Source organism: Mus caroli, unplaced genomic scaffold, assembly GCF_978045245.1.
Source record: "Mus caroli unplaced genomic scaffold, Mus_caroli_1 scaffold_8, whole genome shotgun sequence".
Lineage (NCBI taxonomy): Eukaryota > Metazoa > Chordata > Mammalia > Rodentia > Muridae > Mus > Mus caroli.
This window is the reverse complement of record NW_028227263.1, coordinates 87,615,039-87,639,049: the sequence shown is the minus strand read 5'-3', so window position 1 is coordinate 87,639,049 and position 24,011 is coordinate 87,615,039. Positions and strand designations below refer to the sequence as shown.

Below are 24,011 nucleotides of genomic sequence, written 5' to 3'. Positions count from 1 at the left end.
ATTCCCTCTGGGTTGAGATCTTTGAGATAATTGCTGGATGGATTGCCCTTTGCCAACACATCATTTGTAGGCCAGCACTGTTGGACACCATAGAATCCTTCTTTCTCCCTAAGAAAGGCTCTGTCCCTTGGGTCTCCTGTGGCATGGGAAAGGGAGAGTCCCAAATGGCCCTGGAGACTTGTGTTGTCCTCCTGTACCTATTGACAATAGCCTTGTAAGCATCAAAGTATGAGCTCCCAACATTCTAAAAATGTCATCCTCTTCTCTCCATGAGAAGTAGGTCAAAATCATGAGAAAACAATTTTCGGGGATCGAAAAAAATTCCTTAGAACTTTAAAAACCAGGGGGTCTACATGGGAGAACATAGCCCAAATCGAGCTTCGTTTGGTTCCATTGCATACCATTTTGTCCTCCCTCAATTCAGAAAGGACAGACTGGCTCAGAATTGAAAGCCACAACATGAACGGGCAGGTCACCTGGAGGTGGAGGCCTTACCATGTTCATACCACTTACCTGATTATCTGTGGTTCTCTGCCCTCCAAGGTGGCATGTGAGATGACTGCAAAACAGCAGAAAAGACAGGGTCATGAGCAAGGGGCGTGCCTTGCAGAAATGCCCAAGGTTCGAAAGTGGGACAAGGTGCTTGTTGGCATGCAGTGTTTGCCAAACAATGTGCACCCTAGATGTCCACATTTCCTGCCATGGGAAACAGGGCAAGGGCATCTGAGGACCTCAGGGAAGTCACCCAAGAGCCCTCCCAAGGAGTCAACGGACCTCTTGTAACCCTGTCGCCCTGGTTGGGCCTCAGCGTAATCCTATTGAGCATGAATTTTATGTCATCACCTCTCTTCATGACGTTGGGTTGTCATCATTGACCCAGGCCTAGACAGAACACCTAACCTAATCCAACCACTTACCTTCCTTTCCAAAACTGCCTCAGAGTTAGGAGTGATCTCGTGGAACTGGAGAGGGATGCAGGGACGGAACGTCTGAGAGGCAAGCAAGGGCACCCTTTCTTGAAACTTGGAAGAATGACTTCCTAAAGAGGAAAGGGAAAGAAGTCAAGGCGCTTGTTGTCCCTTCTTGACATAAATGTCAGAAATATGAGACACTTTTCTGGAGCTCTACTGGTGCAATTTCATTGTGCAGGAACTGTCCTGTGCTTGCCTCTTCTATTACTACCAGGCCCAGCACACACAAGTCGTCCTGGCTAGCATAGGGAAACATCCATGGAAGCACAAAGGAGCCCTGGCAATCCAACTGATTTACTGCTTCCTCTCGAAGCAAAAGCCACATCACATGTGACCTTAGATTCGCAATTTTGTAGGGATCAACATTCAAGGTGAGCTGCCCAAATACTATGGACAGGACAATAAAACACAACTAGAGATAGATATTTGGAGGATGATTAAAGTAAACGATGGGTTCTTCTTCAAAGTGCCAAGGTGGCATCAGACCTCTGTAAGCTCTATGTTGCATGACAGCACTAAGTGTGAACTGTGATTCCTGAAGCTCTCCCGAGAATCCTGGGCCCAGGCCACAGAACCAATGTGTATACATGGATGCGTTTGTGTGAAGCTGCTACGGGTTGCCCAGCCTGGAAAAGGAGAGGGTAACCACTGTCTTTGTATCCAAGTCAGGCCTTGGTGTTTTGAATCAGAGTGGAATTAGGTCCTTTAAACACCTGGCATTTCCCTGTATCAACCTAATGTGTAGGCCTTTGTTTCCTCAGTGATTCTGCAGTGAGGCTCTTGGCGCCCTAAATGATACCATGAAGAAATTTGGCAGGTGGTGGGAACCAACTTAAAAATGAACATCTCACCCTATGCACAAAGTAAATTCCCTCTGGGTTGAGATCTTTGAGATAATTGCTGGATGGATTGCCCTTTGCCAACACATCATTTGTAGGCCAGCACTGTTGGACACCATAGAATCCTTCTTTCTCCCTAAGAAAGGCTCTGTCCCTTGGGTCTCCTGTGGCATGGGAAAGGGAGAGTCCCAAATGGCCCTGGAGACTTGTGTTGTCCTCCTGTACCTATTGACAATAGCCTTGTAAGCATCAAAGTATGAGCTCCCAACATTCTAAAAATGTCATCCTCTTCTCTCCATGAGAAGTAGGTCAAAATCATGAGAAAACAATTTTCGGGGATCGAAAAAAATTCCTTAGAACTTTAAAAACCAGGGGGTCTACATGGGAGAACATAGCCCAAATCGAGCTTCGTTTGGTTCCATTGCATACCATTTTGTCCTCCCTCAATTCAGAAAGGACAGACTGGCTCAGAATTGAAAGCCAAAACATGAACGGTCAGGTCACCTGGAGGTGGAGGCCTTACCATGTTCATACCACTTACCTGATTATCTGTGGTTCTCTGCCCTCCAAGGTGGCATGTGAGATGACTGCAAAACAGCAGAAAAGACAGGGTCATGAGCAAGGGGCGTGCCTTGCAGAAATGCCCAAGGTTCGAAAGTGGGACAAGGTGCTTGTTGGCATGCAGTGTTTGCCAAACAATGTGCACCCTAGATGTCCACATTTCCTGCCATGGGAAACAGGGCAAGGGCATCTGAGGACCTCAGGGAAGTCACCCAAGAGCCCTCCCAAGGAGTCAACGGACCTCTTGTAACCCTGTCGCCCTGGTTGGGCCTCAGCGTAATCCTATTGAGCATGAATTTTATGTCATCACCTCTCTTCATGACTTTGGGTTGTCATCATTGACCCAGGCCTAGACAGAACACCTAACCTAATCCAACCACTTACCTTCCTTTCCAAAACTGCCTCAGAGTTAGGAGTGATCTCGTGGAACTGGAGAGGGATGCAGGGACGAAACGTCTGAGAGGCAAGCAAGGGCACCCTTTCTTGAAACTTGGAAGAATGACTTCCTAAAGAGGAAAGGGAAAGAAGTCAAGGCGCTTGTTGTCCCTTCTTGACATAAATGTCAGAAATATGAGACACTTTTCTGGAGCTCTACTGGTGCAATTTCATTGTGCAGGAACTGTCCTGTGCTTGCCTCTTCTATTACTACCAGGCCCAGCACACACAAGTCGTCCTGGCTAGCATAGGGAAACATCCATGGAAGCACAAAGGAGCCCTGGCAATCCAACTGATTTACTGCTTCCTCTCGAAGCAAAAGCCACATCACATGTGACCTTAGATTCGCAATTTTGTAGGGATCAACATTCAAGGTGAGCTGCCCAAATACTATGGACAGGACAATAAAACACAACTAGAGATAGATATTTGGAGGATGATTAAAGTAAACGATGGGTTCTTCTTCAAAGTGCCAAGGTGGCATCAGACCTCTGTAAGCTCTATGTTGCATGACAGCACTAAGTGTGAACTGTGATTCCTGAAGCTCTCCCGAGAATCCTGGGCCCAGGCCACAGAACCAATGTGGATACATGGATGCGTTTGTGTGAAGCTGCTACGGGTTGCCCAGCCTGGAAAAGGAGAGGGTAACCACTGTCTTTGTATCCAAGTCAGGCCTTGGTGTTTTGAATCAGAGTGGAATTAGGTCCTTTAACCACCTGGCATTTCCCTGTATCAACCTAATGTGTAGGCCTTTGTTTCCTCAGTGATTCTGCAGTGAGGCTCTTGGCGCCCTAAATGATACCATGAAGAAATTTGGCAGGTGGTGGGAACCAACTTAAAAATGAACATCTCACCCTATGCACAAAGTAAATTCCCTCTGGGTTGAGATCTTTGAGATAATTGCTGGATGGATTGCCCTTTGCCAACACATCATTTGTAGGCCAGCACTGTTGGACACCATAGAATCCTTCTTTCTCCCTAAGAAAGGCTCTGTCCCTTGGGTCTCCTGTGGCATGGGAAAGGGAGAGTCCCAAATGGCCCTGGAGACTTGTGTTGTCCTCCTGTACCTATTGACAATAGCCTTGTAAGCATCAAAGTATGAGCTCCCAACATTCTAAAAATGTCATCCTCTTCTCTCCATGAGAAGTAGGTCAAAATCATGAGAAAACAATTTTCGGGGATCGAAAAAAATTCCTTAGAACTTTAAAAACCAGGGGGTCTACATGGGAGAACATAGCCCAAATCGAGCTTCGTTTGGTTCCATTGCATACCATTTTGTCCTCCCTCAATTCAGAAAGGACAGACTGGCTCAGAATTGAAAGCCAAAACATGAACGGGCAGGTCACCTGGAGGTGGAGGCCTTACCATGTTCATACCACTTACCTGATTATCTGTGGTTCTCTGCCCTCCAAGGTGGCATGTGAGATGACTGCAAAACAGCAGAAAAGACAGGGTCATGAGCAAGGGGCGTGCCTTGCAGAAATGCCCAAGGTTCGAAAGTGGGACAAGGTGCTTGTTGGCATGCAGTGTTTGCCAAACAATGTGCACCCTAGATGTCCACATTTCCTGCCATGGGAAACAGGGCAAGGGCATCTGAGGACCTCAGGGAAGTCACCCAAGAGCCCTCCCAAGGAGTCAACGGACCTCTTGTATCCCTGTCGCCCTGGTTGGGCCTCAGCGTAATCCTATTGAGCATGAATTTTATGTCATCACCTCTCTTCATGACTTTGGGTTGTCATCATTGACCCAGGCCTAGACAGAACACCTAACCTAATCCAACCACTTACCTTCCTTTCCAAAACTGCCTCAGAGTTAGGAGTGATCTCGTGGAACTGGAGAGGGATGCAGGGACGAAACGTCTGAGAGGCAAGCAAGGGCACCCTTTCTTGAAACTTGGAAGAATGACTTCCTAAAGAGGAAAGGGAAAGAAGTCAAGGCGCTTGTTGTCCCTTCTTGACATAAATGTCAGAAATATGAGACACTTTTCTGGAGCTCTACTGGTGCAATTTCATTGTGCAGGAACTGTCCTGTGCTTGCCTCTTCTATTACTACCAGGCCCAGCACACACAAGTCGTCCTGGCTAGCATAGGGAAACATCCATGGAAGCACAAAGGAGCCCTGGCAATCCAACTGATTTACTGCTTCCTCTCGAAGCAAAAGCCACATCACATGTGACCTTAGATTCGCAATTTTGTAGGGATCAACATTCAAGGTGAGCTGCCCAAATACTATGGACAGGACAATAAAACACAACTAGAGATAGATATTTGGAGGATGATTAAAGTAAACGATGGGTTCTTCTTCAAAGTGCCAAGGTGGCATCAGACCTCTGTAAGCTCTATGTTGCATGACAGCACTAAGTGTGAACTGTGACTCCTTAAGCTCTCCCGAGAATCCTGGGCCCAGGCCACAGAACCAATGTGTATACATGGATGCGTTTGTGTGAAGCTGCTACGGGTTGCCCAGCCTGGAAAAGGAGAGGGTAACCACTGTCTTTGTATCCAAGTCAGGCCTTGGTGTTTTGAATCAGAGTGGAATTAGGTCCTTTAACCACCTGGCATTTCCCTGTATCAACCTAATGTGTAGGCCTTTGTTTCCTCAGTGATTCTGCAGTGAGGCTCTTGGCGCCCTAAATGATACCATGAAGAAATTTGGCAGGTGGTGGGAACCAACTTAAAAATGAACATCTCACCCTATGCACAAAGTAAATTCCCTCTGGGTTGAGATCTTTGAGATAATTGCTGGATGGATTGCCCTTTGCCAACACATCATTTGTAGGCCAGCACTGTTGGACACCATAGAATCCTTCTTTCTCCCTAAGAAAGGCTCTGTCCCTTGGGTCTCCTGTGGCATGGGAAAGGGAGAGTCCCAAATGGCCCTGGAGACTTGTGTTGTCCTCCTGTACCTATTGACAATAGCCTTGTAAGCATCAAAGTATGAGCTCCCAACATTCTAAAAATGTCATCCTCTTCTCTCCATGAGAAGTAGGTCAAAATCATGAGAAAACAATTTTCGGGGATCGAAAAAAATTCCTTAGAACTTTAAAAACCAGGGGGTCTACATGGGAGAACATAGCCCAAATCGAGCTTCGTTTGGTTCCATTGCATACCATTTTGTCCTCCCTCAATTCAGAAAGGACAGACTGGCTCAGAATTGAAAGCCAAAACATGAACGGGCAGGTCACCTGGAGGTGGAGGCCTTACCATGTTCATACCACTTACCTGATTATCTGTGGTTCTCTGCCCTCCAAGGTGGCATGTGAGATGACTGCAAAACAGCAGAAAAGACAGGGTCATGAGCAAGGGGCGTGCCTTGCAGAAATGCCCAAGGTTCGAAAGTGGGACAAGGTGCTTGTTGGCATGCAGTGTTTGCCAAACAATGTGCACCCTAGATGTCCACATATCCTGCCATGGGAAACAGGGCAAGGGCATCTGAGGACCTCAGGGAAGTCACCCAAGAGCCCTCCCAAGGAGTCAACGGACCTCTTGTATCCCTGTCGCCCTGGTTGGGCCTCAGCGTAATCCTATTGAGCATGAATTTTATGTCATCACCTCTCTTCATGACTTTGGGTTGTCATCATTGACCCAGGCCTAGACAGAACACCTAACCTAATCCAACCACTTACCTTCCTTTCCAAAACTGCCTCAGAGTTAGGAGTGATCTCGTGGAACTGGAGAGGGATGCAGGGACGGAACGTCTGAGAGGCAAGCAAGGGCACCCTTTCTTGAAACTTGGAAGAATGACTTCCTAAAGAGGAAAGGGAAAGAAGTCAAGGCGCTTGTTGTCCCTTCTTGACATAAATGTCAGAAATATGAGACACTTTTCTGGAGCTCTACTGGTGCAATTTCATTGTGCAGGAACTGTCCTGTGCTTGCCTCTTCTATTACTACCAGGCCCAGCACACACAAGTCGTCCTGGCTAGCATAGGGAAACATCCATGGAAGCACAAAGGAGCCCTGGCAATCCAACTGATTTACTGCTTCCTCTCCAAGCAAAAGCCACATCACATGTGACCTTAGATTCGCAATTTTGTAGGGATCAACATTCAAGGTGAGCTGCCCAAATACTATGGACAGGACAATAAAACACAACTAGAGATAGATATTTGGAGGATGATTAAAGTAAACGATGGGTTCTTCTTCAAAGTGCCAAGGTGGCATCAGACCTCTGTAAGCTCTATGTTGCATGACAGCACTAAGTGTGAACTGTGATTCCTGAAGCTCTCCCGAGAATCCTGGGCCCAGGCCACAGAACCAATGTGGATACATGGATCCGTTTGTGTGAAGCTGCTACGGGTTGCCCAGCCTGGAAAAGGAGAGGGTAACCACTGTCTTTGTATCCAAGTCAGGCCTTGGTGTTTTGAATCAGAGTGGAATTAGGTCCTTTAACCACCTGGCATTTCCCTGTATCAACCTAATGTGTAGGCCTTTGTTTCCTCAGTGATTCTGCAGTGAGGCTCTTGGCGCCCTAAATGATACCATGAAGAAATTTGGCAGGTGGTGGGAACCAACTTAAAAATGAACATCTCACCCTATGCACAAAGTAAATTCCCTCTGGGTTGAGATCTTTGAGATAATTGCTGGATGGATTGCCCTTTGCCAACACATCATTTGTAGGCCAGCACTGTTGGACACCATAGAATCCTTCTTTCTCCCTAAGAAAGGCTCTGTCCCTTGGGTCTCCTGTGGCATGGGAAAGGGAGAGTCCCAAATGGCCCTGGAGACTTGTGTTGTCCTCCTGTACCTATTGACAATAGCCTTGTAAGCATCAAAGTATGAGCTCCCAACATTCTAAAAATGTCATCCTCTTCTCTCCATGAGAAGTAGGTCAAAATCATGAGAAAACAATTTTCGGGGATCGAAAAAAAAATTCCTTAGAACTTTAAAAACCAGGGGGTCTACATGGGAGAACATAGCCCAAATCGAGCTTCGTTTGGTTCCATTGCATACCATTTTGTCCTCCCTCAATTCAGAAAGGACAGACTGGCTCAGAATTGAAAGCCAAAACATGAACGGGCAGGTCACCTGGAGGTGGAGGCCTTACCATGTTCATACCACTTACCTGATTATCTGTGGTTCTCTGCCCTCCAAGGTGGCATGTGAGATGACTGCAAAACAGCAGAAAAGACAGGGTCATGAGCAAGGGGCGTGCCTTGCAGAAATGCCCAAGGTTCGAAAGTGGGACAAGGTGCTTGTTGGCATGCAGTGTTTGCCAAACAATGTGCACCCTAGATGTCCACATTTCCTGCCATGGGCAACAGGGCAAGGGCATCTGAGGACCTCAGGGAAGTCAGCCAAGAGCCCTCCCAAGGAGTCAACGGACCTCTTGTAACCCTGTCGCCCTGGTTGGGCCTCAGCGTAATCCTATTGAGCATGAATTTTATGTCATCACCTCTCTTCATGACTTTGGGTTGTCATCATTGACCCAGGCCTAGACAGAACACCTAACCTAATCCAACCACTTACCTTCCTTTCCAAAACTGCCTCAGAGTTAGGAGTGATCTCGTGGAACTGGAGAGGGATGCAGGGACGGAACGTCTGAGAGGCAAGCAAGGGCACCCTTTCTTGAAACTTGGAAGAATGACTTCCTAAAGAGGAAAGGGAAAGAAGTCAAGGCGCTTGTTGTCCCTTCTTGACATAAATGTCAGAAATATGAGACACTTTTCTGGAGCTCTACTGGTGCAATTTCATTGTGCAGGAACTGTCCTGTGCTTGCCTCTTCTATTACTACCAGGCCCAGCACACACAAGTCATCCTGGCTAGCATAGGGAAACATCCATGGAAGCACAAAGGAGCCCTGGCAATCCAACTGATTTACTGCTTCCTCTCGAAGCAAAAGCCACATCACATGTGACCTTAGATTCGCAATTTTGTAGGGATCAACATTCAAGGTGAGCTGCCCAAATACTATGGACAGGACAATAAAACACAACTAGAGATAGATATTTGGAGGATGATTAAAGTAAACGATGGGTTCTTCTTCAAAGTGCCAAGGTGGCATCAGACCTCTGTAAGCTCTATGTTGCATGACAGCACTAAGTGTGAACTGTGATTCCTGAAGCTCTCCCGAGAATCCTGGGCCCAGGCCACAGAACCAATGTGGATACATGGATCCGTTTGTGTGAAGCTGCTACGGGTTGCCCAGCCTGGAAAAGGAGAGGGTAACCACTGTCTTTGTATCCAAGTCAGGCCTTGGTGTTTTGAATCAGAGTGGAATTAGGTCCTTTAACCACCTGGCATTTCCCTGTATCAACCTAATGTGTAGGCCTTTGTTTCCTCAGTGATTCTGCAGTGGGGCTCTTGGCGCCCTAAATGATACCATGAAGAAATTTGGCAGGTGGTGGGAACCAACTTAAAAATGAACATCTCACCCTATGCACAAAGTAAATTCCCTCTGGGTTGAGATCTTTGAGATAATTGCTGGATGGATTGCCCTTTGCCAACACATCATTTGTAGGCCAGCACTGTTGGACACCATAGAATCCTTCTTTCTCCCTAAGAAAGGCTCTGTCCCTTGGGTCTCCTGTGGCATGGGAAAGGGAGAGTCCCAAATGGCCCTGGAGACTTGTGTTGTCCTCCTGTACCTATTGACAATAGCCTTGTAAGCATCAAAGTATGAGCTCCCAACATTCTAAAAATGTCATCCTCTTCTCTCCATGAGAAGTAGGTCAAAATCATGAGAAAACAATTTTCGGGGATCGAAAAAAAAATTCCTTAGAACTTTAAAAACCAGGGGGTCTACATGGGAGAACATAGCCCAAATCGAGCTTCGTTTGGTTCCATTGCATACCATTTTGTCCTCCCTCAATTCAGAAAGGACAGACTGGCTCAGAATTGAAAGCCAAAACATGAACGGGCAGGTCACCTGGAGGTGGAGGCCTTACCATGTTCATACCACTTACCTGATTATCTGTGGTTCTCTGCCCTCCAAGGTGGCATGTGAGATGACTGCAAAACAGCAGAAAAGACAGGGTCATGAGCAAGGGGCGTGCCTTGCAGAAATGCCCAAGGTTCGAAAGTGGGACAAGGTGCTTGTTGGCATGCAGTGTTTGCCAAACAATGTGCACCCTAGATGTCCACATTTCCTGCCATGGGCAACAGGGCAAGGGCATCTGAGGACCTCAGGGAAGTCAGCCAAGAGCCCTCCCAAGGAGTCAACGGACCTCTTGTAACCCTGTCGCCCTGGTTGGGCCTCAGCGTAATCCTATTGAGCATGAATTTTATGTCATCACCTCTCTTCATGACTTTGGGTTGTCATCATTGACCCAGGCCTAGACAGAACACCTAACCTAATCCAACCACTTACCTTCCTTTCCAAAACTGCCTCAGAGTTAGGAGTGATCTCGTGGAACTGGAGAGGGATGCAGGGACGGAACGTCTGAGAGGCAAGCAAGGGCACCCTTTCTTGAAACTTGGAAGAATGACTTCCTAAAGAGGAAAGGGAAAGAAGTCAAGGCGCTTGTTGTCCCTTCTTGACATAAATGTCAGAAATATGAGACACTTTTCTGGAGCTCTACTGGTGCAATTTCATTGTGCAGGAACTGTCCTGTGCTTGCCTCTTCTATTACTACCAGGCCCAGCACACACAAGTCGTCCTGGCTAGCATAGGGAAACATCCATGGAAGCACAAAGGAGCCCTGGCAATCCAACTGATTTACTGCTTCCTCTCGAAGCAAAAGCCACATCACATGTGACCTTAGATTCGCAATTTTGTAGGGATCAACATTCAAGGTGAGCTGCCCAAATACTATGGACAGGACAATAAAACACAACTAGAGATAGATATTTGGAGGATGATTAAAGTAAACGATGGGTTCTTCTTCAAAGTGCCAAGGTGGCATCAGACCTCTGTAAGCTCTATGTTGCATGACAGCACTAAGTGTGAACTGTGATTCCTGAAGCTCTCCCGAGAATCCTGGGCCCAGGCCACAGAACCAATGTGGATACATGGATCCGTTTGTGTGAAGCTGCTACGGGTTGCCCAGCCTGGAAAAGGAGAGGGTAACCACTGTCTTTGTATCCAAGTCAGGCCTTGGTGTTTTGAATCAGAGTGGAATTAGGTCCTTTAACCACCTGGCATTTCCCTGTATCAACCTAATGTGTAGGCCTTTGTTTCCTCAGTGATTCTGCAGTGGGGCTCTTGGCGCCCTAAATGATACCATGAAGAAATTTGGCAGGTGGTGGGAACCAACTTAAAAATGAACATCTCACCCTATGCACAAAGTAAATTCCCTCTGGGTTGAGATCTTTGAGATAATTGCTGGATGGATTGCCCTTTGCCAACACATCATTTGTAGGCCAGCACTGTTGGACACCATAGAATCCTTCTTTCTCCCTAAGAAAGGCTCTGTCCCTTGGGTCTCCTGTGGCATGGGAAAGGGAGAGTCCCAAATGGCCCTGGAGACTTGTGTTGTCCTCCTGTACCTATTGACAATAGCCTTGTAAGCATCAAAGTATGAGCTCCCAACATTCTAAAAATGTCATCCTCTTCTCTCCATGAGAAGTAGGTCAAAATCATGAGAAAACAATTTTCGGGGATCGAAAAAAAATTCCTTAGAACTTTAAAAACCAGGGGGTCTACATGGGAGAACATAGCCCAAATCGAGCTTCGTTTGGTTCCATTGCATACCATTTTGTCCTCCCTCAATTCAGAAAGGACAGACTGGCTCAGAATTGAAAGCCAAAACATGAACGGGCAGGTCACCTGGAGGTGGAGGCCTTACCATGTTCATACCACTTACCTGATTATCTGTGGTTCTCTGCCCTCCAAGGTGGCATGTGAGATGACTGCAAAACAGCAGAAAAGACAGGGTCATGAGCAAGGGGCGTGCCTTGCAGAAATGCCCAAGGTTCGAAAGTGGGACAAGGTGCTTGTTGGCATGCAGTGTTTGCCAAACAATGTGCACCCTAGATGTCCACATTTCCTGCCATGGGAAACAGGGCAAGGGCATCTGAGGACCTCAGGGAAGTCACCCAAGAGCCCTCCCAAGGAGTCAACGGACCTCTTGTAACCCTGTCGCCCTGGTTGGGCCTCAGCGTAATCCTATTGAGCATGAATTTTATGTCATCACCTCTCTTCATGACTTTGGGTTGTCATCATTGACCCAGGCCTAGACAGAACACCTAACCTAATCCAACCACTTACCTTCCTTTCCAAAACTGCCTCAGAGTTAGGAGTGATCTCGTGGAACTGGAGAGGGATGCAGGGACGAAACGTCTGAGAGGCAAGCAAGGGCACCCTTTCTTGAAACTTGGAAGAATGACTTCCTAAAGAGGAAAGGGAAAGAAGTCAAGGCGCTTGTTGTCCCTTCTTGACATAAATGTCAGAAATATGAGACACTTTTCTGGAGCTCTACTGGTGCAATTTCATTGTGCAGGAACTGTCCTGTGCTTGCCTCTTCTATTACTACCAGGCCCAGCACACACAAGTCGTCCTGGCTAGCATAGGGAAACATCCATGGAAGCACAAAGGAGCCCTGGCAATCCAACTGATTTACTGCTTCCCCTCGAAGCAAAAGCCACATCACATGTGACCTTAGATTCGCAATTTTGTAGGGATCAACATTCAAGGTGAGCTGCCCAAATACTATGGACAGGACAATAAAACACAACTAGAGATAGATATTTGGAGGATGATTAAAGTAAACGATGGGTTCTTCTTCAAAGTGCCAAGGTGGCATCAGACCTCTGTAAGCTCTATGTTGCATGACAGCACTAAGTGTGAACTGTGATTCCTGAAGCTCTCCCGAGAATCCTGGGCCCAGGCCACAGAACCAATGTGGATACATGGATCCGTTTGTGTGAAGCTGCTACGGGTTGCCCAGCCTGGAAAAGGAGAGGGTAACCACTGTCTTTGTATCCAAGTCAGGCCTTGGTGTTTTGAATCAGAGTGGAATTAGGTCCTTTAACCACCTGGCATTTCCCTGTATCAACCTAATGTGTAGGCCTTTGTTTCCTCAGTGATTCTGCAGTGAGGCTCTTGGCGCCCTAAATGATACCATGAAGAAATTTGGCAGGTGGTGGGAACCAACTTAAAAATGAACATCTCACCCTATGCACAAAGTAAATTCCCTCTGGGTTGAGATCTTTGAGATAATTGCTGGATGGATTGCCCTTTGCCAACACATCATTTGTAGGCCAGCACTGTTGGACACCATAGAATCCTTCTTTCTCCCTAAGAAAGGCTCTGTCCCTTGGGTCTCCTGTGGCATGGGAAAGGGAGAGTCCCAAATGGCCCTGGAGACTTGTGTTGTCCTCCTGTACCTATTGACAATAGCCTTGTAAGCATCAAAGTATGAGCTCCCAACATTCTAAAAATGTCATCCTCTTCTCTCCATGAGAAGTAGGTCAAAATCATGAGAAAACAATTTTCGGGGATCGAAAAAAAAATTCCTTAGAACTTTAAAAACCAGGGGGTCTACATGGGAGAACATAGCCCAAATCGAGCTTCGTTTGGTTCCATTGCATACCATTTTGTCCTCCCTCAATTCAGAAAGGACAGACTGGCTCAGAATTGAAAGCCAAAACATGAACGGGCAGGTCACCTGGAAGTGGAGGCTTTACCATGTTCATACCACTTACCTGATTATCTGTGGTTCTCTGCCCTCCAAGGTGGCATGTGAGATGACTGCAAAACAGCAGAAAAGACAGGGTCATGAGCAAGGGGCGTGCCTTGCAGAAATGCCCAAGGTTCGAAAGTGGGACAAGGTGCTTGTTGGCATGCAGTGTTTGCCAAACAATGTGCACCCTAGATGTCCACATTTCCTGCCATGGGAAACAGGGCAAGGGCATATGAGGACCTCAGGGAAGTCAGCCAAGAGCCCTCCCAAGGAGTCAACGGACCTCTTGTAACCCTGTTGCCCTGGTTGGGCCTCAGCGTAATCCTATTGAGCATGAATTTTATGTCATCACCTCTCTTCATGACTTTGGGTTGTCATCATTGACCCAGGCCTAGACAGAACACCTAACCTAATCCAACCACTTACCTTCCTTTCCAAAACTGCCTCAGAGTTAGGAATGATCTCATGGAACTGGGGAGGGATGCAGGGATGAAATGTCTAAGAGGCAAGCAAGGACACCCTTTCTTGAAACTTGGAAGAATGACTTCCTAAAGAGGAAAGGGAAAGAAGTCAAGGTGCTTGTTGTCCCTTCTTGACATAAATGTCAGAAATATGAGACACTTTTCTTGAGCTCTACTGGCACAATTTCATTGTGCAGGAACTGTCTTGTGCTTGCCTCTTCTATTGCTATAGGGCCCAACACACACAAGTCGTCCTGGCTAGCATAGGGAAACATCCATGGAAGCACAAAGGAGCCCTGGCAAATCTACAGATTTACTGCTTCCTCTCGAAGCAAAAGCCACATCATATGTGACCTTAGATTCACAATTTTTTAGGGTTCAACATTCAAGGTGAGCTGCTGAAGTACTATGGACAGGACAATAAAACACAACTAGAGATAGGTATTTTGAGGGTGATTAAAATAAACGATGGGTTCTTCTTCAAAGTGCTAAGGTGGCATCAGACCTATGTAAGCTCTATGTTGCATGACAGCACTCAGTGTGAACTGTGATTCCTGAAGCTCTCCCGAGAATCCTGGGCCCAGGCCACAGAACCAATGTGTATACATCGATTTGTTTAAGTGAAGCTGCTATGGTTGCCTAGCCTCGAAAAGGAGAGGGTAACCATTGTAGTTTAATCCAAGTCAGACCTTGGTGTTTTGAATCAGAATGGAATTAGGTCCTTTAAACACCTGGCATTTCCCTGTATCAACCTATTTTGTAGGCCTTTGTTTCCTCAGTGACTCTGCAGGGAGGTTCTTGGCGCCCTAAATGATACCATGAAGAAACTTTGACAGGTGGTGGGAACCAACTTAAAAATTAACATCTCACCCTATGCACAAAGGTAAATTCCCTCTGGGTTGAGATCTATGAGATAATTGCTGGATGGATTGCCCTTTGGGAGCACATCATTTGTAGGCCAGCACTGTTGGACACCATAGAATCCTTCTCTCTCCCTAAGAAAGGCTCTGTCCCTTTGGTCTCCTGTGGCTCGGGAAAGGGAGAGTCCCTAATGGCCCTGGAGGCCTGTGTTGTCCTCCTGTAGCTATTGACCATGGCCTTGTAAGCATCAATGTATGAGATCCCAACATTCTAAAAATGTCATCCTCTTCTCTCCATGAGAAGTAGGTCAAAATCATGACAAAACAATTTTCGGGGATCGAAAAAAATTCCTTAGAACTTTAAAAACCAGGGGGTCTACATGGGAGAACATAGCCCAAATCGAGCTTCGTTTGGTTCCATTGCATACCATTTTGTCCTCCCTCAATTCAGAAAGGACAGACTGGCTCAAATTGAAAGACAAAACATGAAGGGGCAGGTCACCTGGAGGTGGAGGCCTTACTATGTTCATACCACTTATCTGATTATCTGTGGTTCTCTGCCCTCCAAGGTGGCATGTGAGATGACTGCAAAACAGCAGAAAAGACAGGGTCATGAGCAAGGGGCGTGCCTTGCAGAAATGCCCAAGGGTCGAAAGTGGGACAAGGTGCATTTTGGCATGCAGTGTTTGCCAATCAATGTGCACCCTAGATGTCCACATTTATGCCATGGGAAACAGGGCAAGGGCATCTGAAGACCTCAGGGAAGTCACCCAAGAGCCCTCCCAAGGAGTCAACAGACCTCTTGTAACCCTGTCGCCCTGGTTGTGCCTCAGCGTAATCCTATTGAGCATGAATTTTATGTCATCACCTCTCTTCATGACATTGGGTTGTCATTATTGACCCAGGCCTAGACAGAACACCTAACCCAATCCAACCACTTACCTTCTTTTCCAAAACTGCCTCAGAGTTAGGAATGATCACGTGGAACTGGAGAGGGATGCAGGGACAAAACTTCTAAGAGGCAAGGAAGGGCACCCTTTCTTCAAACTTGGAAGAATGACTTTCTAAAGAGGAAAGGGAAAGAAGTCAAATCGCTTGTTGTCCCTTCTTGACATAAATGTCAGAAATATGAGACACTTTTCTGGAGCTCTACTGGTGCAATTTCATTGCGCAAGAATCATCTTGTGCTTGCCTCTTCTATTACTACCGGGCCCAGCACACACATGTTGTCCTGGCTAGCATAGGGAAACATCCATGGAAGCACAAATGAGCCCGGCAATCCAACAGATTTACTGCTTCCTCTCCAAGCAAAACCACATCACATGTGATCTTAGATTCGTAATTTTGTAGGGATCAACACTCAAGGTGAGCTGCCCATGTAATATGGACAGGACAATAAAACAGAACTAGAGATAGGTATTTTGAGGGTGATTAAAGTAAACGTTAGGTTCTTCTTCAAAGTGCCAAGGTGGCATCAGACCTCTGTAAGCTCTATGTTGCATGACAGCACTCAGTGTGAACTGTGATTCCTGATGCTCTCCTGAGAATCCTCGGCCCAGGCCACAGAAACAATGTGTATACATGGATCCATTTGTGTGAAGATGCTACGGGTTGCCCAAGCTCGAAAAGGAGAGTGTAACCACTGTAGTTGAATCCAAGTCAGGCCTTGGTTCTTTGAATCAGAATGTAATTATGTCCTTTTAACACCTGGCATTTCCCTGTATAACCTAATGTGTAGGTCTTTGTTTCCTCAGAGATTCTGCAGTGAGGCTTGGCGCCCTAAATGATACCATGAAGAAATTTGGCAGGTGGTGGGAACCAACTTAAAAATAAACATCTCACCCTATGCACAAAGGTAAATTCCCTCTTCGTTGAGATCTTTGAGATAATTGCTGGATGGATTGCCCTTTGCCAACACATCATTTGTAGGCCAGCACTGTTGGACACCATAGAATCCTTCTTTCTCCCTAAGAAAGGCTCTGTCCCTTGGGTCCCTGTGGCATGGGAAAAGGAGAGTCCCAAATGGCCCTGGAAACCTGTGTTGTCCTCCTGAACCTATTGACGATGGCCTTGTAAGCATCAAAGTATGAGATCCCAACATTCTAAAAATGTCATCCTCTTCTCTCCATGAGAAGTAGGTCAAAATCATGAGAAAACAATTATCGGGGATGGAAAAAATTCCTTAAAACTTTAAAATCCAGGGGGTCTACATGGGAGAACGTAGCCCAAATCGAGCTTCGATTGGTTCCATTGCATACCATTTTGTCCTCCCTCAATTCAGAAAGGACAGACAGGCTCAGAATTGAAATCCAAAACATGAAGGGGCAGGTCTCCTGGAGTTGGTTGCCTTACCATGTTCATACCACTTACCTGATTATCTGTGGTTCTCTGCCCTCCAATGTGGCATGTGAGATGACTGCAAAACAGCAGAAAAGACAGGGTCATGAACAAGGGGCGTGCCTTGCAGAAATGCCCAAGGTTCGAAAGTGGGACAAGGTGCTTGTTGGCATGCAGTGTGCCAACCAATGTGCACCCTAGATGTCCACATTTCCTGCCTTGGGAAACAGGGCAAGGGCATCTGAGGACCTCAGGGAAGTCACCCAAGAGCCCTCCCAAGGAGTCAATGGACCTCTTGTAACCCTGTCCCACTGGTTGTGCCTCAGTGTAATCCTATTGTGCATGAATTTTATGTCATCACCTCTCTTCATGACATTGGGTTGTCATCATTGACCCAGGCCTAGACAGAACACCTAACCTAATCCAACCACTTACCTTCCTTTCCAAAACTGCCTCAGAGTTAGGAATGATCTCGTGGAACTGGAGAGGGATGCAGGGACGAAACGTCTAAGAGGCAAGCAAGGGCACCCTTTCTTGAAACTTGGAAGAATGACTTCCTAAAGAGGAAAGGGAAAGAAGTCAAGGCGCTTGTTGTCCCTTCTTGACATAAATGTCAGAAATATGAGACACTTTTCTGGAGCTCTACTGGCGCAATTTCATTGTGCAGGAACTGTCTTGTGCTTGCCTCTTCTATTACTACCAGGCCCAGCACACAAGTAGTCCTGGCTAGCATAGGGAAACATCCATGGAAGCACAAAGCCCTGGCAATCCAACTGATTTACTGTTTCCTGTCGAAGCAAAAGCCACATCACATGTGACCTTAGATTCGCAATTTTATAGGGGTCAACACTCAAGGTGAGCTGCCCAAGTACTATGGACAGGACAATAAAACACAACTAGAGATTGGTATTTCGAGGGTGATTAAAGTAAACCATGGGTTCTTCTTCAAAGTGCCAAGGTGGCAATTAGACCTCTGTCAGCTCTATGTTGTATGACAGTACTCAGTGTGTACTGTGATTCCTGAAAATCTCTAGAGAATCCAGGGCCCATGCCACAAAACCAATGTGTATACATGGATCCATTTGTGAAGCTGCTATGGGTTGACCAGCCTCGAAAAGGAGAGGGTAACCACTGTAGTTCAATCCTACTCAGGCTTTGGTGTTTTCAATCAGAGTGGAATTAGGTTTTTTAAACACCTGGCATTTCCCTGTATCAACTTAATGTGTAGACCTTTGTTTCCTTAGTGATTCTGCAGTGAGTTTCAGTAGATACCTTGAATAAAATTTGGCAGGTTTTGGGAACCAACGTAAAAATGTAAATCTCATTCTTTGCACAAGGGTAAATTCCCTCTGGGTGAGATATTTGAGATAATTGCTGGATGGATTGCCGTTTGTGAACTCATCATGTGTAAGCAAGCACTTTTGCACGTCATAGAATCCTACTTACTCCCTAAGAAATGCTCTGTCCCTTGGGTCTCCTGTGGCATGGGTAATGGAAAATCCCAAATGGCCCTGGCAGTCTGTGTTGTCCTCCTGTACCTATTGACCTAGGCCTTGTAAGCTTCTAAGTATGAGATCCCAACATTCTAAAAATGTCAACTTCTTCTCTCTATGAGAAGTAGATCAAAATCATGAAGAAAGAATTTTCGGAAATTGAAAAATTTCATTAAATCGTTACAAACCAGTGGGTCTACATGTGAGAACATAGCAAAAATTGAGCTTCGTTTGGTTCCATTGCATACCATTTTGTTCTTCCCCAATTCAGAAAGGGCAGACTGGCTCAAAAGTGAAAGCCAAAACATGAAGGGGCAGTTCACCTGGAGGTGGAGGCTTTACCATTTTTGTACCACTTACTTGATTATCTGTGGTTCTTTGCCTTCTGAGGTGTCTTGTGAGATGACTGCAAAACAGCAGAAAAGACAGGGTCATGAGCAAGGGGTGTACCTTGCAGAAATGCCCAAGTTTCGAATGTGAGACTAGGTGCTTGTTGGCATGCAGTGTTTGCCAGCAAATGTGCATCCTAAATGTCCACATTTCCTGCCATGGGAAACAGGGCAAGGGCATCTGAGGACCTCAGGGAAGTCACCCAAGAGCCCTCCCAAGGAGTCAACGGACCTCTTGTAAGCCTATGGCCCTGGTTGGGCCTCAGCGTAATCCTATTGAGCATGAATTTTATGTCATCACCACTCTTCATGACATTGAGTTGTCATCATTGACCCAGGCTTAGACAGAACACCTAATCTAATCCAACCACTTACCTTCCTTTCCAAAATTGTCAGAGTTAGGAATGGTCTCGTGGTACTGGAGAGGAATGCATGTACTAAATGTTTCAGAGGGAATCAAGGGCACCCTTTTTTGAAACTTGGAAGAATGACTTCCCTAAAGAGGAAAGGGAAAGAAGTCAAGGTGCTTGTTGTCCTGTTTTGAAATAAATGTTAGAAGTGCAAAACACATTTCAGGATATCAACTTGCTCAATTTCATTGTGCTGGAACTGTCTTGTGGTTGCCTCTTTTATTACTACCGGGCCCAGCACACACAAATTGTCCTGGCTAGCATAGGGAAACATCCATGGAAGCACAAAGGAGCCCTGTCAATCCAACAGATTTACTGCTTCCTCTCGAAGCAAAAGCCACATCACATGTTAACATAGCCTCGCAATTTTGTAGGGATCAACACTCAAGTTGTGCTGCCCAAGTACGATGGACATGACAATAAAACACAACTAGAGATAGGTATTTCGAGGGTGATTAAAGTAAACAATGGGTTCTTCTTCAAAGTGCCAATGTGGCATCAGACCTCTGTAAGCTCTGTTGCATGACAGCACTCTGTGAACTGTGATTCTTGAAAATCACCCAAGAATCTTGGGCCCAGGGCACAAAACCAATATCTATATATGAATCCATTTGTGTGAAGACACTATGGGTTGCCCAGCCTCAAAAAGGAGAGGGTAACCACTATAGTTGAATCCAAGTCATGCCTTTGTGTTTTGAATCAGAGTGGAATTAGGTTCTTTAAACACCTGGCATTTCCCTGTATCAACCTAATGTGTAGACCTTTCTTTCCTCAGTGATTCTGCAGTGAGGTTCTGTAGGCACCCTAAATGATACCTTGAAAAAATTAGCAGCTGGCAGGAAGCAACATAAACATGAAATCTCACCCTATGCACAAGAGTAAATTCCCTCTGGGGTGAGATTTTTGAGATAATTCTTGGATGGGTTGCTCTTTGTGAACAAATCATGTGTAGGCCAGCCTTTTGGACATCATAGAATCCTTCTCTCTCCCTAATTAAGGCTCTCTCCCTTGGGTCTCCTGTGACATGGGAAGGGGAGAGTCCCAAATGGCCCTGGAGGCCTGTGTTGTCCTCCTTTACCTATTGGCCATGGCCTTGTAAGCATCTCAGTATGAGATCCCAACATTCTAAAAATGCCATCCCCTTTTCTCCATGAGAAGTAGGTCAAAATCATGAGAATACAATCATCAGTAATTGAACAAATTCATTAAAACTTGATAAACCAGGGTGTCTACGTGGGAGAACATAGCCAAAATCGAGCTCTGATTGGTTCCATTGCATACCATTTTGTTCTTCCTCAAATCAGAAAGGGCAGACTTTATAAGAATTGAAAGCCAAAACTTGAAGTGTCAGGTCACTTGTTGGTGGAGGCTTTACCATGTTCATACCATTTACCTGATTATATGTGGTTCTCTGCCTTCCAAGGTGGCTTGCGAGATGACTGAAAAACAGCAGAAAAGTCAGGGTCATCAGCAAGGGGCGTCATTGCAGAAAAGCTCAAGGTATGAATGTGGGACTAGGTGCTTGTTGGCATGCAGTGTTTGTCCCTAGTTGTATCCTAGTTGTCCACATTTCCTCTCATGGGAAACAGGGCAAGAGCATCTGAATACCTCAGGGAAGTCACCTAAGAGCCTCCCAAGGTGTCAAGGGACCTCTTCTATCCCTGTTGCGTTGGTTGGGCCTCAGTGTAATCCTATTGAGCATGAATTTTATGTCATCACCTCTATTCATGACATTGTGTTGTCATCATTGACCCAGGCCTAGACAGAACAAGGTTACCTGCACTTGGATATAACCTACTCTAATCCAACCACTTAACTTCCTTTCTCAAACTGCCTCAGAGTTAGCAATGCTCACCCACAACTGGAGAGGAATCGAGGTAGAAAATATCTTAGAGGGACGGAAGGTCACCCTTTATTGAAACTTAGAAGAATGTCTTCCCTAAGGAGGAAAGGGAATAAAATCAAGGCCTTTGTTGCCCCTTCTTTAAATAAATATCAGAGGTTTGAGACATTTTTCTGGAGCCCTGTTGGAGCAGATTCCTTGTGCAGACACTGTGTTGTCGTTACCTCTTCTATTACTACCAGCCCAGTACACAAAAGTTTTTCTGGCTACCATAGAGAAACATTGATGGAATCACAATTGAACCCTGGTATTCCAACAAAGTTTTACTGCTTCCTCTAGATGCAATAACTGGATCACATGTGACCTTATCCTCACAAGGGTTCAACACTGAAGTTGAGCTACCCAAGTACTATGGACAAGACAATAAAGAACAACTACAGATAGGTATTACCAAGGTGATTAAAGTAAGCAATGGGTTCTTCCTGAAAGTACAAAGGTGGCATCAGTTCTCTGTAAGCTCTATGTTGCATGACAGCAGTCACTGTTTAATGTGACTACTGAAAATATTTCTTGAATCCTTGGCCCAGTTCACAGAACCAATGTCTATACATCGATCCATTTGTGTCAAGCTCTTTTGGGTTGCTCAGCCTCTAAAACATGAGGGTAACAACTCTTGCTGGATCCAAGTCAAGCCTTGGTATTATGAATGAGAGTGGAATTGGGTTCTTTAAACACCTGGCATTTCCCTGTATCAACCTAATATGTAGGCCTTTGTTTCCTCAGTGATTCTGCAGTGAGGATCAGTAAGTGCTCTAAATGATACCTTGAAGGAAATTTAGAAGATTGTGGGAACCAATGTCAAAATGGGAATCTCATCCTATCCACATGGGTAAATTCCCTCTTGGGTGAGATCTTTGGAATATATGCTTGAGGGAATGCCCTTTGTGAACACATGTGGAGGCCAGCCTTGTTTTGTATCATAGAATCCTTCTCTCTCCCTAAGAAAGGCTCCGTCCCTTAGGTCTCCTGTGTCATGGAAAGGAAGGGTCCCAAATGGCCCTGGAGGCCGCTGTTGTTCTCCTGTCCCTATTCCCTGTGGCTGTGTAAGCATCAAAGTATGAGATCCCAACATTCTAAAAATGTCATCCTCTTCTCTCCATGATAATTAGGTCAAAATTATGAGAAAACAACTATCAGGAGTTGAAACATTCCTTAAAACTTTACAAACCAGGGGGTCTATATAGGAGAACATAGCCTAAATTGAGCTTCGTTTGGTACCATTGCATACCATTTTGTTATTCCCAAAATCAGAATAGGCAGACTGGCTCAGAATTGAAAGCCAAAACATGAAGGGGCAGGTCACCTGCAGGTGGAGGCTTTACCATGTTCATACAACTTACCTGATTATCTGTGGCGCTCTGCCTTCCAAGGTGGCAAGTGAGATGACTGCAAAACACCAGAAAAGACATCCTCATGAACAATGGGTGTTCCTTGCAGAAATCCCCAAAGTTTGAATGTGGGACTAGGTGCTTGTTGGCATGGTTTCTTAGGACCTAAGGGAAGTCACCCTAGGGTTCCCCCCCCAGTAGTCAACAGACCTCTTGTAATCCTGTTGCCCTGGTTGTGCCTCAGTGTAATTCTATTGAGCCTGAATTTTATGTTATCTTCTCTTTCATGATATTGGGTTGTCATCATTTACCCAGTCCTAGACAGAACTCAGCTACCTGTACTTGGATATCACCTAACTGAATCCAACCTCTTACCTTCCTTTAAAAACTGCCTCAGTGTTAGGAATGGTCACATGGAACTGGAGAGGGATGCAGGGATGAAATTTCTTCAAGGCAAGCAAGGGAACACTTTCTTGTATCTTGGAAGAATGTCTTCCCTAAGGAGAAAAGGGAAAGAAGTCAAGGCACTTGTCCCTTCTTTAAATAAATGTCAGATGTATGAGACATTTTTCTGGAGCTCTACTGACACAATTTCTTTGTGCAGAAACTATCTTGTGGTTGCCTCTTCTGTTACTACCAGACCCAGCACCCACATGTTTTAATGGCTACCAGAGAGAAACTTAGATGGAAGCACAATGCAGCCATGGCATTCTAACAAAGATTTACTGCTTCCTCTAGAAGCAATTGCCATATCACATTTGTTTGACCTTAGACTTGAATTTTTGTAGGGATCCACACTCAAGTTGAGCTCCCTGTGTACTATGGACAGGACAGTAAATTAAAACTCCAGATAGGTGTTTTGATTGTGATTAAAGTAACTAGTGAATTTTTATTAAAAGTGCAAGAGTGACATCTCACCTCTCCATGCTCCATGTTGCATGGCAGCACTCACTGTGAAATGTGATTCCTTAAATACCCTGAGTATGCTGGGCCCAGGGCACAGTACAAATATCTAACCATGGATCTATTTGTTTGGATTAATTGGTTTCCAGCTTCTATAACTTGAAGGTTAACACTGTTGCTGGATATAATTTGGGCATTGTTCTTATGAATCAGAGTGTAATTCCTTTACACCTGCCTTCCCTGTGTCAAGCTATTGTGTAAGCCTTTGTTTCTTCATTGATTCTGCAGCGAAGTTCAGTAAGAGCCCTAAGCAATATTGTGAAGGAATTTTGGAAGGTAGTGAGTCCCATGGCAACAAAGAAAATCTCACCCTATCCATATGGGTAAATTCCCAAATAGGGTGAGATGTTTGGAATATTGCTCAACTGATTGACCTTTGTGAACACATACAGTGGAGCCAGCCCTGTTGGATATCATAAAATTCTTCTCTCACCCTAAGGAAGGCTCTGTCCCTTCGGCCTCCTGTAACAGGCCAAATGAAGAGTCTCAAATGGCCCTGGAGG

General features: G+C 45.6%; 1 protein-coding gene and 13 non-coding genes across 18 annotated transcripts in view; all 14 read right to left on the bottom strand.

Annotated features, from left to right (window-relative positions):
* Window positions 1-799: 799 nt before the first annotated feature.
* LOC147003151 (small nucleolar RNA SNORD115) lies at window positions 800-878 on the bottom strand. Its single transcript, XR_015048163.1, has one exon. It is a non-coding gene; the product is annotated as a small nucleolar RNA SNORD115 (small nucleolar RNA).
* Window positions 879-2,637: 1,759 nt separating this feature from the next.
* Window positions 2,638-2,716, bottom strand: LOC147003150 (small nucleolar RNA SNORD115). The gene has a single exon (XR_015048108.1). It is a non-coding gene; the product is annotated as a small nucleolar RNA SNORD115 (small nucleolar RNA).
* Window positions 2,717-4,475: 1,759 nt separating this feature from the next.
* LOC147003149 (small nucleolar RNA SNORD115) lies at window positions 4,476-4,554 on the bottom strand. The gene has a single exon (XR_015048107.1). It is a non-coding gene; the product is annotated as a small nucleolar RNA SNORD115 (small nucleolar RNA).
* Window positions 4,555-6,313: 1,759 nt separating this feature from the next.
* LOC147003148 (small nucleolar RNA SNORD115) lies at window positions 6,314-6,392 on the bottom strand. The gene has a single exon (XR_015048106.1). It is a non-coding gene; the product is annotated as a small nucleolar RNA SNORD115 (small nucleolar RNA).
* A 1,761-nt stretch (window positions 6,393-8,153) lies between these two features.
* Window positions 8,154-8,232, bottom strand: LOC147003147 (small nucleolar RNA SNORD115). Its single transcript, XR_015048105.1, has one exon. It is a non-coding gene; the product is annotated as a small nucleolar RNA SNORD115 (small nucleolar RNA).
* Window positions 8,233-9,993: 1,761 nt separating this feature from the next.
* Window positions 9,994-10,072, bottom strand: LOC147003146 (small nucleolar RNA SNORD115). The gene has a single exon (XR_015048104.1). It is a non-coding gene; the product is annotated as a small nucleolar RNA SNORD115 (small nucleolar RNA).
* A 1,760-nt stretch (window positions 10,073-11,832) lies between these two features.
* On the bottom strand, window positions 11,833-11,911 carry LOC147003145 (small nucleolar RNA SNORD115). Its single transcript, XR_015048103.1, has one exon. It is a non-coding gene; the product is annotated as a small nucleolar RNA SNORD115 (small nucleolar RNA).
* Window positions 11,912-13,672: 1,761 nt separating this feature from the next.
* Window positions 13,673-13,751, bottom strand: LOC147003144 (small nucleolar RNA SNORD115). The gene has a single exon (XR_015048102.1). It is a non-coding gene; the product is annotated as a small nucleolar RNA SNORD115 (small nucleolar RNA).
* Window positions 13,752-13,796: 45 nt separating this feature from the next.
* Window positions 13,797-24,011, bottom strand: part of LOC110299478 (uncharacterized) — a 78,358-nt gene continuing 68,143 nt past the window's right edge. For 4 of the 5 annotated variants that reach the window (XR_015047940.1, XR_015047939.1, XR_015047938.1 and 1 more), the window contains 9 exons: window positions 22,921-23,042; window positions 22,558-22,603; window positions 20,708-20,753; window positions 19,280-19,400; window positions 18,876-18,921; window positions 17,458-17,579; window positions 17,056-17,101; window positions 15,628-15,749; window positions 13,797-13,912 (listed from right to left, as the gene is read on the bottom strand). Coding sequence is in view for 1 of the 5 variants with exons in the window: in XM_085841691.1 (XP_085697817.1) it covers window positions 17,483-17,579; window positions 18,876-18,921; window positions 19,280-19,400; window positions 20,708-20,782 (339 nt within the window). In the remaining 4 variants the exon portion in view is untranslated. Of the gene's footprint in view, window positions 13,913-15,627; window positions 15,750-17,055; window positions 17,102-17,457; window positions 17,580-18,875; window positions 18,922-19,279; window positions 19,401-20,707; window positions 20,989-22,557; window positions 22,604-22,920; window positions 23,043-24,011 lie in introns of those variants that run through there. The other variant, XM_085841691.1, reaches the window with a different exon arrangement.
* Window positions 15,510-15,588, bottom strand: LOC115031600 (small nucleolar RNA SNORD115). The gene has a single exon (XR_003837275.2). It is a non-coding gene; the product is annotated as a small nucleolar RNA SNORD115 (small nucleolar RNA).
* LOC147003143 (small nucleolar RNA SNORD115) lies at window positions 17,340-17,418 on the bottom strand. Its single transcript, XR_015048187.1, has one exon. It is a non-coding gene; the product is annotated as a small nucleolar RNA SNORD115 (small nucleolar RNA).
* LOC115031595 (small nucleolar RNA SNORD115) lies at window positions 19,162-19,240 on the bottom strand. Its single transcript, XR_003837270.1, has one exon. It is a non-coding gene; the product is annotated as a small nucleolar RNA SNORD115 (small nucleolar RNA).
* LOC115031596 (small nucleolar RNA SNORD115) lies at window positions 20,990-21,068 on the bottom strand. Its single transcript, XR_003837271.1, has one exon. It is a non-coding gene; the product is annotated as a small nucleolar RNA SNORD115 (small nucleolar RNA).
* Window positions 22,781-22,858, bottom strand: LOC115031602 (small nucleolar RNA SNORD115). Its single transcript, XR_003837277.1, has one exon. It is a non-coding gene; the product is annotated as a small nucleolar RNA SNORD115 (small nucleolar RNA).